The sequence below is a fragment of the Choristoneura fumiferana genome, chromosome 15 (assembly GCF_025370935.1).
Source record: "Choristoneura fumiferana chromosome 15, NRCan_CFum_1, whole genome shotgun sequence".
Taxonomy (NCBI): Eukaryota; Metazoa; Arthropoda; class Insecta; order Lepidoptera; family Tortricidae; genus Choristoneura; species Choristoneura fumiferana.
The window spans coordinates 5,332,382-5,348,934 of record NC_133486.1 but is presented as its reverse complement, the minus strand read 5'-3'; the positions used below and the strand labels follow the sequence as shown (position 1 = coordinate 5,348,934).

The following is a 16,553-nucleotide window of genomic DNA, read 5'->3' as shown; positions in this document are numbered from 1 at the left end:
CTATTAAAAATAAGGGACATACGTGGCCTAGTTCTGTATTCAATCGGTGTTTTTAGTGTCATATACAAACTATTGTTGTTATAATTTGTTATTGGTTAATTAGCGTTTAACTCATAAATATGATAAAATTATTAGAAAACTCAAACATAATATAGAGGTGTTTGTATACATACGACATTGATAGAACACTGATTGAATACAAATTGCTGATTTTTGACAGGACCCCCTGTCCCCTTTTTGGAGTAACGCCTGGAAAATTTTGATATTTAGGCAAGCAGGCGAGAAAAAATCTAGAAGTTGACACCTCTGTCATGCTGAGGATGCTGGTCTCTTTTTCTGGTTTTTCTGTGCATCTATATTTCAGTTTGTATTTTCCTACCGACTATGGCCTTGTTGTAACAGGATCATAGCGGGTAATATTTGGAATTGGAACTAATATTGACACAAAAGTACATTGTGCATTAAGGGCTGTAAAAAGGGGATTATTAACGAGAGTCTATTAGAAGCCTGAGCTTAACTGACTTCAGAAAAAAGGAGGAGGTTATCAATTCGGTTGTATTTTTTATGTTGGTTCTGAATTTTGGGCAAAAAACCGTCAACTTTGCCTTAGGGCCATTTTCTTATAAAATCGATTGTCACGAATGAGTATTTTTTGTTCAATAAAGGGTTTATAACTCTCTATTGTACATAAAACATATAAAAATAACAGTTATCAGAGCAAAGTACAATGTTTATTTTGTGATTATTAAAATTTAAGTTTGTAAACGTAAGTGCTTTATAAAATTATAAACGTGGGTAATTTTACTCAATATAATGTCCACTTGTGATTGAAAAAATTGCCTGCCAGGCAATGTTATGTCCTTTGAATGTTTTAGCCGACTGTACGAAGCAAATGAGGTTTTTGGTTTTCAAATAAAAAATCGATACCTATCTGCAAATGGATCCATATTTTAGTGTATACCTACCTAAATGAGTATAGGTATTATAAGTTATCTTCAGTTTTGTCTACATTTTGAGAAATATATCTTGCTTAATTTTTAATATTTTGATATAGGTATTTCTCTAGCGAGAAATTACTAATACACTTTTAGAAATGTAGGTGTATTTCATAGGCCATAGTTAAATTAAAGTGTACCTAAGAAAATAAAAGTTAGGTGAACTTTAGTATTGTGTCACCCGAAAGACGTCCACTGCTGGACATAATAGGCCTCTCCCAAGGCTCTCCACTCAGACCGGAGTACAATAAAGAGTCATTGTATTGTATTGGAATGCAGCTTTGAAAATACTCATAATAACCGAATTTTCACATTTTTCGTAATTTTGGCGATTTTCAAGTTAATAAAAACGAATTACCTTAGTACCTAAGTACATAAAATTGAATCAGTTTGAACGTGGGAAATTGTAACGTCATAGCCTTGTCATAGCAGTCAGTCTATGACGTATTCAATACAAACTCCATAACAAACGATCGTTTTGACATTTCTGAAAAACTTTAGCGGTACCGTATTTCGCCGCGCTGCGCGCGAAAACGCGTCGCTGTCAGATAACGCCTACGAACAAATCGCGGTTGCACGCGATCTATCTCAGAGGGGTCGCGGGGGTGAGGTACAAAACCGCTCGCGCCGTTTGGCGTGGGTGGACTCTTAAAGACCACAGAAAGTGTAGGAAAAACCTAAGCATTTGCTTTTGCAATTTGTATCAAAGAACAAATAAATGAATAGATTAATTTCGATACTATTTATGCATCTGGGGGTTCGGGACTTGCTTTCCAGTTTAAAGAAATAGGAGAAATAGGGTACTTGACACCATTTTACAATAAATCCAAGATACAATAAAAAAACATTTAATTTTAGCCCGGGATACCATTTCAAAATTAAATGAGACTTTCAATAGCTTTGAAATAAACAGTCAATTTAGTGAGGTAGCAAGTGACTCCACACTGTACAGTAAACTGTACTGTTTACATAGTAATCATCATCTGCTCGGCCTGTAAACATCCTATTGCAGGGCACAGGCCTCCTCTCGGAACTAGAGGACTTGGGCCGTAGTTCCCAAACGGACACAATGCTGATTGGGAACTTCAGTTCAATTTCTTTGCAGGTGTGTGCAGATTTCCTCTCGAGGTTTTCCTTCACCATAAAACTTTTGCACATAAATTGCGAAAAACTCAGGGGTGCTACCGGGCTCGAACCCTCTGTTTGAGAGACCATAGGACAAACCACTTGGTTACCACAGCTTGTCTCTGTCATAGCTTTTTCATCACACTTGCTCGTAAGCAGTATTGTATGCAGGCTAACTTGCTTACATAGTAAATATGCAAAACCTGTTAGGGAATCGTGTTTTTTTTTATTGGTGATGTCAAATGCCTATAAGGGGGTAATATTACATTAAAGCTAGAAACACACTGACGCCGGAGGCGGAGTGGTGCGGCGCGGCGCGGAGGCGGTGCCGGTTGTAATATTCGAGCCCCGCCATCGCTCTCTGTGTGTTTCAACCTTTACCAATATTTCATACACAGGGCGTCCCGTAAGTAGTATGACAAACTTAAGGGGAAGATAGGTAGGCAAATCATCTACCAAATATAGAAAAATTACTTTAGCTAGTGTCATCGTTTTATGAAATTGCAATCACCAGCTAGTCACTAGTAAATGACATCACGCACCTCTGTCCATGGCACATCTTGCAAGGGCCAGTTGCAAGCACACAAATGGTATCGAACCGTACAAGCTCCACTTGGCGGAGCTTCTATTTCGATATACTTTTGTCTCTTCGGTCGGATGCATTGTTCCCACGGGATAGTTCAATAATCTTGCGCAAAGTAAATGAGGGATTGGGGAATGATGGGGAGGCCTATTTCCTATTTCCAACAGTGGACGTCCCAAAGCTGATATATTATAATGATGATGAAAGTAAATGACGTCACGCACCTGTGTCGGGCTCCTGCGTCTGTGGCACGTCTTGTAGCGGGCAGGCGTCCAGCCGCAGGTACACTTGGATAGCGGCGCGCGCGCAGCGGAAATAGAACGGGTGCGCTCGTAACACATCCTCCAACCGGAGGAGACCGACGTAAGACCGCAGCGTCATCTTGCGCATACAGTACGAATGAAAGTCGAACTGGTCCTCCATGATTTCGGAGAAGTGCTGGAAACAATCGAAGTGCGTTAGTATAGGTACTTGCACGAGAGTTGAAGTGAATGATTATAGAGCACACAGCTACAACATGTCAGGATTTTGACATTTACTCATTCATTTCATTCATTTTCCTTCTGTGCAATCAGTTCTTTTTGTAGCTGTGTGTGTATTCATTCACTTCAACTCTCGTGGCACTATGTATATCAGTAGTACAGTTGAGTTCATAAACTTTGAGCAAAAATGTTATCAAAAATATCCGAAACGCTTCTATCAAATTTTTGTTCACACGTTTATGAACTCGACTTTACCTATTAGTTGTTGGAGGAAAATTAGTCACACTGTGATGCTGATGATCAAGCGTTTTACTCTGGCAGCTTTTTTTATTATTATGAGGGAGGCAAACGAGCATGCGGATCATTTGATGGCGAATGGTTACCGCCGCCCTTAACCCGTCACGCGTCCTAGAGACTACATTAGTCCCTAACTTTTTATGAGCGGGAAATGTCCTAGAGACTACTGGTAGACTACTGGTACTACTGCTGGTAGTCTCTATGGCATATCCCGCACAAAAAAAGTACCAACAACCACAACAAAAAGGGTGTCATTGGTCTGGTGCCGGCCTTTAAAGAAAGTATAAGACGTTTTATTGGAAGCCCCAATGTCATAGTTTACGCTTCCGTGGAATTGTAGAAAGTGCGCGAAAATTTATACGGGATATCATCATCCCAGCCTATATACGTCCCACTGCTGGGCACAGGCCTCCTCTCAGAACAAGAGGGCTTGGGCCATAGTTCCCACGCGGGCCCAGTGCGGATTGGGAACTTCGCACGCACCATTGAATCGCTTCGCAGGTTTGTGTAGGTTTCCTCATGATGTTTTTCCTTCACCGCAAAGCTCGTGGTAAATTTCAAATGTAATTCCGCACATGAATTTCGAAAAACTCAGAGGTGCGAGCCGGGGTTCGAACCCACGACACTCTGCTTGAGAGGCGATAGGTCAAACCACTAGGCCACCACGGCTTATACGGGATATTGAGCGCGATTACTTATGACGAGGAGGCCATGTATTTGTGATCTAAACCAGTAATAAATGAAAGCTTGTTAAATACACACCCTGTCAACTTCGTGCGCCTTCTTTAGGGCCTCGCCCCAGAGTTGAGCGCGCTGGTAAGCGGTCGCCGCCTCCGTTTGGAACCACATGCATTGCATCTCGTTCAAGTTCTCAGTCGCAGGCACTCCTGGGCAACAAATTATGAGTAAATAAAAAAAAATGTTCTTCCATAACCTTTACAGATTCGACAAAAATCACCCGAGAACCTTCGAGAAACGAGAACGTGATAAGTTACTTGTCTTCTCGTTTTCGTGCTAGTGTCACCCGTGATCAGTGTCTTTTTAAGCCGCTCTAAAGAAATCTCACGGAAGAGAAAGACGTAAGTATTTCGTCAAGTCGATTGCAGCGAGTCTTTGACATGAATATACACATGGTTCTAAAGTGTCCCGCCCACAAGTGTGCGCCCACATGCTTGGAGCTTGTTAGTGATTGGCAGTGTTATTAGCTTCAGTCACTGACACGCCTCTGTACTAACTCTATAGGTGCTGATAAACTTGGGCATTTATTTGTAATGAGCATTGTAGCGAATTTTCGAAGCAATATTTGGCTCTATACTTGGGCTATTCGTTGACCGGGTCAGCCAATTTAAAAACGGCGAATGCTCAATACTCTGTTAGGCTACGTACCCACTATGCGGTTAACCGCGCGTTCTCAATGTAACGTTTGACAAAGAGATGGCGCGGAACGTGCGGTTACCCACATAGTGCGTACGTAGCCTTACAACCTTACGGTATACCCGGGCAGTAGGTAGCACTAACAGTACCTTCTCTGGTGAACTTGGCACACATTTCTTCCGCACGCTGCACGTGTCCGGCGCGCAGCATGTAGCGAGCGCACTTGCTGTTGACATAGCGGTCGGCAGTGTCCATAGCTTGCGCCTCTTCCAGCCACTGGTACGCGGATATCGGGTCGCCGGCGTGCTTGAAATTAAAATATAAAATTTGAATAGGTACTTATATTATCGTCGTTATCCCAAAGAAAAATATGGGGGAGAGAGGGACGTGAATCGACTAGCTGTCGGGATTATTCAGACTTCTGCTATAACGTGTTTGCCTATATGATAAAAGAAAGTCTTGTGCCAAATTTCAAGCTCCATGCTTCCCGGTGGTTTGGGATGTGTATCAGTTTCTTCATTTTTTTTTATGATATAGGGGCAAACGAGCAGGCGGATCGCCAGATCGTAAGCGATTACCGTCGCCCACGGACACCTGCAACACCAGAAGAGTCACAAGTGCATTGCCGGCCTTTAAGGTAGGAATACGCTCTTTTCTTGAAAATTTGAAGGTCATATCGGTCCGGGGACCGCAGGCGATAGTTCATTCCAGAGTTTTGCTGTGCGAGGCAGGAAATTTCTGGAAAAACGCACAGTAGAGGACCGCCAACCATCTAAATGGTGAGGATGTAAGTGTTGTCGCGTAGGTCGGTGGCGAAAGGATGCGGCAGGGATCAACCCGAATAACTCCTCGGAGCACTCCCGGTTATACATGCGATAGAGGATGCACAGTGAAGCTACATCTCTACGCAGCGCCAAAGAGTCAAGTCGATCATAAATAGATTAATCAAAAACAATTGCTCTCACCTTGAATATTCTCCCTTTAACAATAAACAGCTCTATCAGAGTCGGCGTGTGTTCTATCGCAGCGTCAATATACTTTAAAGCTCTGTTGGTGTCCTTCTTATAATCGAAGTGCTGTGCGGCGTAGTAATACGCCCATAGCAGCGCGCTGGCGGGCTGTTTCACTTCGCCTGGGTCCGCACTGAATGTACCCGACTTGGATAAATTCTCTATATATTGGAGGACTAGGTTCTCTATCGTTTCCGCTTTCACTTTGTCCGTGTATAACGATCTGGAATGAGAAAATTAATAACAGTTACATTTTATTCTCTTTCTAGCCGAAACATAGATTTTACAAGCTATTATTTAACTTGTAATGTTCATAATTCATAATGTAACTTGGTAAAAGTTGAATCACACCCAACCCGCTTCCAGTTTTTAGATTGACTTAAAATTTGGTATGGACATGTAGGTGGAAAGACAATACAAACAGAGTCAACAAATTCTTACCAAAAACTTATTGACTAACTTCAATGTGCAAACAAGGTTACATAAATGTAGAGTTTTTTTAAATACTGCTCAAAAGAAAACAAGGGCCACGATAATACTAATAAATGTAATTCTTTATAGCATTCCTTGTCTAAAAATTGTTTTACTAAATACATCATAACACACACAAGTACTTTTCATCCAATTAAAAACGCAAACATATTTTTGATTTCTTTTTTGCCAATGAAATTCAAGTGGCCCTTATATTCTTTTGAGTAGTATACATAGTTTAAAACACAATTATCACTTATAGAATCAACCCGTATCATTGACTTCATCATTAACTCATTCAATTCATTTGTGAATCAACCTGTACTTGGGAATACACAAAACGAACAAAGAAAACGGCCACCCGTAGTTGTGGCCGGAGCGTAACATTAGACGCAATGCAGCGTTTTTCACAACTGTGCAAATCTATACATAAACGGCGTCTGCGAGTACGAGCCTATATTAGGTATGGATAGGTATTTAACTAAATGTAAACAAAACAACGTCAATTGGTGTCTTAAATATTGAAAATCCCCTATTAAAATATCTAAACATTTACATTTCTGTATTGAAATACACTATTCTAGTTTGTATTACAATGATACTAAGTAAAAAAATCCTTAAATGTACCAAATGGCACTTGAAGTTTGTTTACATTTAGTTAATTACCTAAACGTTTCAAGTATAGCAATTTTCTAGCAAATATTTGTAGTGAACCATGCATGACTAAGGTTTCTTTATACAGAAATAGGCTCGCGTTTGTCCAAAATAACGCCCTAATGGGTAAGCAAACTAAGATGGAGCATGCTTGCCTAATAAATGCCCATTCCCCCTAACAGCTAAATTTTGTAGTAGATGAACAAAAAAGGCAATAGAATGTTACCTAATGTCCACGAAAAGTGGCGGGATGCCTTTATGCAAACCGTGCCGCAGGTACTCGTCAACGAGTCGCGCAAACGCCGCCGGAGCGCCCGTCTCGGACAGCTGCAGCCGGCGTGGTGCTATTGCTTTAGGATACTCTTTCCTGGAAACCGACAAACATGTCGTAATGGTGGCCATACACGTTACGGTATAGCGGAGAGGTCTACCTGTGCAGGTGTACCTGCGCAGGTCGACCGGAGCCAATTCGAAAATCGATTTTGCTCCGGTCGCACCGTACGGTGAACATGTGCGTGTGTGCGTACCTGCGTTCTTCTTCCAGGCAAACCTGCACAGGTAACCTGTGCGGTGGACCGTAACGTATGGCCGGCTTAAGACAACGAGAACAGATCCAATCACATTCGCCTGTCGTTTGTTTTTCTGGATAAGTGCAATGAGGGCTATCGTTTTTTGTCTCACTAGATGGCGCACTGTTGCGTGAGGTTTTTAAGTATGGCTTTCAAAGTCTGTTTTTACGGGTGTGAAAACAAAGTTTAGATTAAAATCATATTTAATACACCTTAAAACCGTACCATAAAAATATCGAGCATGCCACAGTGTTGCAAAGTCCCCGTTTTGTTCGGAAAAAAGGGAGGACAAAGGTTTCCGAAAGACAAAACTGTCTCAAAACACAGACATTCATTGCCCCGGAACGCATATTTGCCATAATTAATTTCAGATATTGCAAAATATTTACAAAATTATTCTAATTATAAATAAACCCGCGTAGCTCACCCAAAAACTATGAGATTTGACATTTCGGAGACCTCACGCTACACTAGCGCCTCTAGTGGCGAATTCATACGCGATAGCCCTCATTGAGTAGTTTCCAGGGTAAAACGATATACTGAGGGGCAAAAAATCTGGCCTTCAATTCTATGCAGTAATAGGTAATTTTGTATGGAGAGTAGGCCAAATTTAGTATGGATTGGGCAAAATTTTGTATGGAGAGGGCCAAAGTTTGTATGGAGAGTGGGTCAAATTTTGTATGGGGAGTGGACCAAATTTTGTATGGAGAGTAGGTAAAATTTTGTATATAGTGAGTTGTATGTTGTGCCGCTAAGTATATTATTGTTTAGTCCTTCAATTAAATTAGCAGAAAATACTGGTACTGCCTTTTTGCAACGTAAAATTTGGCAACCTGTTTCATTTCGCAAATTTTCATTTCGCAAACTCTAAAACTGTAAATATTTCAGGATTTATGTCAGGGCCATCGTGCAGAACCCTTTAGGTTAGGTTAGGTTAGTTTTATTAAAATCCTGAAATATTTACAGTTTCAGAAATATTAAACAGGTTGCCTTATGTTATTCGCCGAACGAAACATTAGTAAACCATTTTTTTCTTTTGTCAACCAAACAAAAGATATAAAAATTAAACGCTCGATAATGAAGGCTCGTGACGCCCGCCGTGTTAAAGTGTCGCACGGTGTGATGTCATCAGGAACTTTAACTGGTCTTCATCATTTTTCGCTTTTGACAAAAGAAAAAATACGTGCGAAATATTTAGAACCTAACTGACTGAGGACACAGCCTATTGCATAGATTATTGATGGGAAAATTTTGGTGTATGGCTATGGTTTAGATAAATTGAAAACATTGAAAACTTACTTATATACTTCAAAGAAGGCCACTTTTTCGTCAGGATCACTTAGTTGTTTAGCTTCTATAAGTTTCTGGTAATACATAACATTTTCAGGGTTCCTCCTCAATAAGTCTTCATACACTGCTTCCGCTTCTTTAAACCTGTAAATTTATTTCCAAATACATTGAATGATTAAGATTAATCTTAACATTGTATAAAATGTTGTTTCCAACTGTCTTTCCCTCTGTATGCACACAAATAACAAACAAACAAATGTAAGAAAGAAATGAAAGAAATGTAAGATGTAAATGTTAAGATTTTACACAAAAGGTTCATGATCAAATTAAATAATTAAACGTTGCACCTTAGCTCTATGCATAACTGTACAGTTTTGGGTAAAGGGAGGTAAAAAATGTTAAGTTACCACTTTTGATCAGACTTTCTTTATACAAATTTTAACCCTCTTTTCTTTTTAAATTGTGAAGCGACAGCGTATTAGATTGTTAGTACAAAAATGCATCATAACATAATCTATTAGTGTTATTTTAAATTGATGTATTTTATATCATATTGCATCATTCTGTTACATCATTAAATCTGAGTTGTTGTTGACTTATTGTCTTGAATAAGCTAATCCAAAAATATTTTTCTGCAAAGATTTCTAAGCTCATCTATACTATTAATATTGCAGAAACTGAAGTAGGTCAGTTTTCTGTCTGATTATAAAGCAAATCAAAAAATAAAATATTTGTCACACAAGCAGTTCAACACACCTTTTTAACTTCAAATAATATTCGCCGCTTGTTTCTTTCACTGACAACTTATCCAATATCTGTGTCTGAAACTTGTGTAAATGCGACAGCGCCCGGTCAAACTGCCCCGACTCAGCCAGCACCATGTTTTGGTACAAAAGGAGCTCCGAATGCTCATAGTCGTATGGACCTTTCATCTGATTGGTCCGGAAGGCATCCAGGATACTGTTGGCCATCTCATAGTCTCCAAGGAGATGGTAGCTCATTGCAAAACCAATCCATGACGCTCTTTGTGTAGGACGTAGCATGAACAGCTGATACCGAGTATCCTAAAGACATTAAGTAGCACACTTTCAATTTGATTTCATATATTCTGTCTTAAGACAACCTAGAGTTGTTCTTGGATTATTCATGCAGTGAACATGTTGGTTTATCTATTATAGAAAGATGTGAAACTAATGTATCAAGCACTCCCATGCTTTCAGCAAATACTAGTTACCACCCACTTCATTATCTGGAGAATCATTATGGGGCCTAAGGGAATGTTTCACAACTAGGGTATTTGACATCACTGACATAATTCCATGACACAGCTCTAATAAAAAAGGGATTTGATTTTAACCCACAAAACCAGATTCTTCTTAACATTTCTTCTTTTCTTTTTATCAAAAACATGTACAGAGCCATGTCATTTTGTTATGAGTATTAAAGTTTCATTCTATCAGATTAATTTGCTATTAACAATATAATTAAATTTTTAGGCGCTTTAAAATAAATAAACAGTTATTGAATTCAGTTGGCTGACAAAGTATAGTACTTTTCGGATAGGATGGGTATGGTGACACATGTCATTAAGCAATTAAAGGGTTGTGACAATGTAAATTTGAATAGATTTATTGCGATTCTAGATTAATTTCCTAAGGGTGTGTAATGTAATGTGTGATGGTTGAATAACAAAGTAACAGTTCAAAACATCAAACAATACAAAACACTCAATACAAAGCATTTAAGGACCTTCGCTCTCATACTAATTGATGCGAGTCAAACAATTTGACAAGATTGTGGAATCGATTAGGTCGATAAGCAAAGTCAAGCTCGCAATTACAATAGTTATGTTTTATGCAATTCAAGTTGACGAGATTAAAATTTGTCTTATTAGTTTAAATATTATATGTTTAAGTGATTTGTGTTTATTATTACGAAATATTTTAAGCTACATGGAGATATATATTTTTTTTGGTCTCAAGATTCAAGTATATTTTTTATAAAATATTGGCCTGAAACATTAATGGCATGGAATGGCAAAAAAGCAAATGTCACCAAGCTAACCGAAAAGTACTATAACACACAGGTCATCTAATAGTCTATAGCAAACAGGTTTCAATTTCCAGCTGTAGCTGTAGCCAAATAGCCTCTCATCAAAACCAATTATCACCTCAAAATCCATTAGTACCAGAACTTAGCAATAAGACTCTTATAACAATTAATATTGTGATCAATTGTTTTTATGCACCTTCTTGAAAACAAAGGAATATCAATTCCCATGCTTTTAGCACAACATATTGTTTTTAATGTGATAAGGTATACATTTTTGTTTTTATTATTATAAATTTATAAAATAAGGGTATCATACCTTGTATCCTTCTAAATCTCTCATTTGGATCTGAAGGAGAGAGAGATCTCGGAGAATCTGTATATTCTCCTTTTCCCACTTGAGAGCATTCCGATAACATTTGATGGCCTCATCGTATTTCTTGTCAGACCGCTGCAGAAGGCCATAAACATGCCAACAAACTGGAGACTTGAGATCATTCCGGAGGCCTCGGCGAACATACTCATATGCCTCATCTTTCCGACCCAGGCAGTTTAGCGTCAGGCCTTTCATTGCCAATGTTTCTAGAAAAAAGGTAAATTATAAACCTGCAACACTGAAATGGACTTGGAACAGAAGAAACAATTCAAAAAATGCAAATTATTACTAATTTCTGGAAGCATGTCAAAACCTAGAAAGAGTGATTTAGGTCATCATTAAAATTAATTACTATTCATAACTAATAATTCTATATTTAATTAGTTCAAACGATTGGTTATACTTCGTAGTCTAATCTAATAGATGCAAGGGCACTCACCTCCATGTTCCGCAAATTTTGGATTGGACAGAATTTGCTTGGCAAATTTCAAGCCATTTTTATATTGTTTGTGTTCGTAACAACGCTGTAAAAATATTATTATGTGTTTTATTAATTATTAACCTATATGTATTATTAGATACAAGCTCCTGAAGATGCAAGGCCAGTCAAAAGATATCGAATTAAATAATGACTAATGAGATTACATCTGTTGTACAGAAATCAATTAAAATTGGTACTTCGTTCAATAGTAACATTACATAGTCCATTCAATTGTCTTCGAAACGATTTGCATTATTTTATAATGCAATATAATCGCCGAGGATGACAAGCTTCACTAAACCATAATATATGTTTACAATTACACTTACCAAAATTCTTTTAAATAGCGCATTTTCTTTAGGCGGTAAGGGATTATTTGGTGGCATTTTGTTCAAAGAAAACGAAGCGTATTTATATTATTTCCACTAATAAATTGAAATATAGCTAAAAACCTCGTGGCTATAAACCAAAGAAGTCGATGAAGGATTGTCTATGGGTTTTTAGAGTGATTATAAATGGGTCACGTGATCAAAATTAGTGATACCAGCTATAATTTTGAGTAAATATTTATCCCTTCTATAGCAGCCTTTATTTAAAAAACAACGTATGTTGTCTCTGATTTTTGACGAATTTTTTTTTGGCATTTGTTTGGCATGGACCATGGACGTACTACTTTTTGCCTTTTTGACTGAACTTTTTGAGCTCTTCACGATGTCTGCAGGGCTACTGCAGGTGGAAGGACCTTGTGCAAGGTCCGCCCGAATTGCTACCACCATCTTGCTTGCTAATCCTACCGTGAAGCAGCAGTGTTTGCACTGTTGTGTTTTGGCGTGGAGAGTAAGGCAGCCGGGGAAATTACTGGCACTTGAGGTATTCCATCTTAGGCCTCTAGGTTGGCAACGCATCTGCAATACCCCTGGTGTTGTAGATGTTTAGGGGCGATGGTGATCTCTTACCGTCAGGAGACCACTTTCTCGTTTGTCATCCAGTCGAATAAAAAAAAAGTACTACGTGTCGTTCGATCCCTCTAACATTTATCCTATTTAACACGAGAGCGAGAGGAATGGTACGATACAAACTTTGATTTTCGAACCTTGGAGTAGGCCCTCTGCTAAGCATTTTTTTAAGTTCAACATTGTAATTTTAAAACAAAATACTAAGGGGACTGTTTCACGTAATTTACCTTAAATTTAAGTTATTTTTACGCGTTTAGGCTATTTTTTGGAGGAGAAAATAATTTAGGGTATTTTTAGGGTAAAATTTTTCGAATAAAATGTACAATTTCAAGAAAAAAAAATACTGCAGATGACATAAAAGCCAAAACTATTATGGATGCATTCCAAGAATGATTCGAAACGGTTTAGTAGTTTAACTATTAGTTTCTTAATAAATCGCATTTATTTGCTGTTTTTATTTAAAATATTTTGGGGTAAAAATAATTAAAAGTAATTTCGCGTAGTGTTAGTGTAAAAATAATATCTAAGGTGTTAGTTAACACTGCATCGTATCGTTAATACAGACATACATACATACATATAATCACACCTCTTTCCCGTAGGGGTAGGCAGAGATATCGGTATCGTTCAGTCAGTTAATAAATTTAAAAAAAAATCGTTTAGTCAGTCAGAGACAAAGAGTATTGTAATGTATTATAGGAAGGAATGTCAGACAGACTATTAGTATCTCTTAGTAGTCTGTGGACAGACTGTCAGATTTTCAGAGCCAGCTGCAGGTAAGCTGCGGGTGCTTTGTTTTGGTAAAAATAAAACAAACGAATTGGTCTTGTTGTGAATATTGAATATAAGTGACTGGGAGCTTCATTTAGAATAGGAGAGATAATATGGGTATAGAAAATATGCGTCGCTGGCCCATGTACTTGATGTTTGCGCTTTGTATTTTACTTGCCCTTTCACTGTTAAATAGTGGAAGTATGCTCACAGTATTACGAAACAAAGTCGCAGAGATGAGTGTGCAACTGCAGGAGTGCTCAGAACAACAAACAGCATGCATGCAAGAGACTTTACAACTTCTAAAGCAAAAAGGAAGTTACGTGTCTAAGTTGGAAGATTATGACAAACATAAAGCAAAAATGACGAGTGATATCGACGCATATAAACAAAAACTGATTGCCACTGAAATAAAACTAAACAGCTCTTTAGTAAATGTTGAAATGTGCAAAGCAGAGTTTCGTTCTTTGGAAAGTCTTCAAGTTAGCAAAACTGGCATCATAGAGACTTTGAGACTGGAGAAGGAAACTTTAACAACTCAGTTAGCTAAACGTCAGAAGACAATTGAAACACTAGAGAAGGAAGTGGAAAGATTAAAGTCAGTGTTGACGACTAAAAGTGCCCCGAACATAGCAGTATCATCAAAAGTGACACCTGCAGCTCAACCTCCCAAATTGAGCTCAGCATTAAATGCTCACGAACCACTGAATGAGCCAATTCTTGACAATGATGCTAAAGAAGACATTGATGATACAAATGCTTTAAATGATGGTCAGGATTTTGACCCACAGATGTAAAAGACTAAAAATAATCAGTTAAAGATTGACTGTATGTCACCATTTGCACCTTAGGAATGGAAATGATAGCCAAATTTAATGTTCTATGCCATAATATTAATGGCTGACTCAAAAACATGTATTTAGTATTATGTTATAAAATCAAAATACAATGCATAATGATAATGCAAATGGTTATACATACATATTACTAGCTTTAGGCCAAGCTTTCTCATGCAATTATTATGAGGAAGTCATTTTGTTTGTTACAACGGTTTTTCCAGACTTTCCTACAAAGAATATTTCACTGATTTAAAACAATATACTGTTGCTGCAATAAGAAAACAAATTAGTGTTTTAGAAGTCTTTTTAAGGTATACCTTAGCTTTGATTTTATTAGTTATATTTCTACCAACTGTATTACTTTCTTTTAGAAATACAATTTAAAATGAAAGTGATAGCAAGGTTCACATCACAAAATGTATGTAAATTTAAATTTGGAAACAACTATGGGACTTAGAAATATTAAAATTAATTGTTGACTCTAATTTAGAACTAATCTATTTATATCAAAATAGATTTTCATTTTTAAATCAGGCATTTTATTCAGGAATCATTGTTTTAAGCTTCAATTCTATTTTTCTTATGCGCAAACATGACGCAAACATGTGAGGCAGCGAGATAAAGTTTAGACATTAGACATATGCCTGTTAGTTGCAGCCCTATTATAAACCTTGTGTTGATAGCTTGTAAGTCAACAAACCCATTAATTCAACACAAGTAGATGCACTCTAGCACAGAAAGATAAGAACAAACTCATGTGTACATTTATATGCCCTGGTCTACAAGTAAGTTAGTAAAACGCAATATTTTGCCTCAATTAAGTATAAGCCATGATGGTGCCACAAATTGTAGTTTTAGATCTGATTTTTTTGTCCTACTCTACTCTCCTTGCTCAATATTTGTTTACTTTTAATTGTGTCTGTGTGTAATTAATTGCTTACATTTACATGTATGGACTCATTCCAACCAGACTAGCTTTTGCTTTGACATACATCACATATTATTAATAAATAAATAAATTTATGACTTATTGATAATAAATGTAATTACGTCTTTAAGTTTTAGAAAATTAAGATATTTTCTTACATACCTAAACTATGTCATGTCATGCCAGATTCTATGGAACTCAGTTTAGAATCCAACCTGTTTTTTTGCTTTTAATTACAATTCATAATCTGGGTTCTAGAATCAAAGCCAAGAAAGCAAAGTATATAAAATTAATTTTATTCTCAGGATTAATTTTCTTGAACTTAAGGTAAATAATTTTCTTCTGAAGTCATTTTCTGTTTAAAAAATTGAATTTGAAATGAATTGATTTTGATTTCACAAACCATTTTTTTTTATCATACCAACTTGTGATATCAAAGTCGTGAAAATGTTCATTAAGTTTGGGTTCAATTGAGCCAATGTTTATTAAAAACTAGCCGTTGCCCGCGGCTTCGCCTCCGTTGTATTTTTTTCTTTCTTAAAATTTTCTTTTTATAATAACAAACGCAACAAGAAAAGAATTAGCGAAATCGGTCCAGCCGTTCCCGAGTTTTGCGCTTAGCAACACATTTTACGATTCATTTTTATTTATATAGATTACAATCTCAATAAGTACTAAAACCACTAAAGATTGCCGCATTGTAAAAATACACAGTAATAAAAATTATTGCAAGATCTATGTGGAACCTTGGCATGCAATCATATGCTTGCATGCATTCATATATAACATTTATTTTGAAAAAGATTTGTCTTTAACACAATGTGCCAAATTTTTGTGGTTTCAAACTGTCCCTAACATGTAACAATTTTTTTGTTGCCTTTATTTGATTGTTGAGTGTTGTGTTTTACTTGTAAGAATGTGTTTAGGAAAAATAATAAAATTATGTGTGATGAAGATGAGACAAATTATGTGATTTATAGTATGTGACTTTAATTTGATAACATTGTGTTGTAATACTTATAATTGGTCATTGTCACTGTATACCTACATTCGATAAAATCTTAATTATATGTATATTTACACAAAAAATGTGTTTTTTTTTTCGGTATATGTGTATATACATATGCCATGCCGTATGTATGCTATAATGGGGTAGTTTTCTGAGTAAAAAAATATTATTTTCACGTCTCATGCTCGTAAAGTTCGTATTTATGCTGGATCTAGGCGACATAAAAGGACTTTATGCTCTAGTGCATACAGTAAAATCTTCGTCGTAAGACCAAGGTAATCTGCCACAAACAAA

General features: G+C 37.1%; 2 protein-coding genes across 2 annotated transcripts in view; one reads left to right on the top strand and one right to left on the bottom strand.

Moving 5' to 3' along the window:
• Naa15-16 (N-alpha-acetyltransferase 15/16) overlaps positions 1 to 12,239 on the bottom strand; it is a 96,592-nt gene extending 84,353 nt beyond the window's left edge. The window contains exons 1-10 of the mRNA XM_074098469.1: positions 12,086 to 12,239; positions 11,715 to 11,799; positions 11,219 to 11,481; positions 9,607 to 9,914; positions 8,860 to 8,994; positions 7,218 to 7,358; positions 5,822 to 6,089; positions 5,006 to 5,162; positions 4,245 to 4,369; positions 2,928 to 3,141 (exon numbers count right to left, since the gene is read on the bottom strand). Of these exons, the coding sequence (XP_073954570.1) occupies positions 2,928 to 3,141; positions 4,245 to 4,369; positions 5,006 to 5,162; positions 5,822 to 6,089; positions 7,218 to 7,358; positions 8,860 to 8,994; positions 9,607 to 9,914; positions 11,219 to 11,481; positions 11,715 to 11,799; positions 12,086 to 12,142 (1,753 nt within the window). The 5' untranslated portion in view covers positions 12,143 to 12,239. The remainder of the gene's footprint in view (positions 1 to 2,927; positions 3,142 to 4,244; positions 4,370 to 5,005; positions 5,163 to 5,821; positions 6,090 to 7,217; positions 7,359 to 8,859; positions 8,995 to 9,606; positions 9,915 to 11,218; positions 11,482 to 11,714; positions 11,800 to 12,085) is intronic.
• A 1,069-nt stretch (positions 12,240 to 13,308) lies between these two features.
• Positions 13,309 to 16,324, top strand: LOC141435506 (uncharacterized). Its single transcript, XM_074098198.1, has one exon. It carries the CDS (start codon positions 13,597 to 13,599, stop codon positions 14,278 to 14,280), a length of 684 nt encoding a protein of 227 aa, XP_073954299.1. The 5' UTR covers positions 13,309 to 13,596; the 3' UTR covers positions 14,281 to 16,324.
• The last annotated feature ends 229 nt before the right edge of the window (positions 16,325 to 16,553 follow it).

Coding starts and splice junctions, on each gene's coding strand:
- LOC141435506 (XM_074098198.1), top strand. CDS start 13,597: ATGGGTATAGAAAATATGCGTCGCTGGCCCATGTACTTGATGTTTGCG.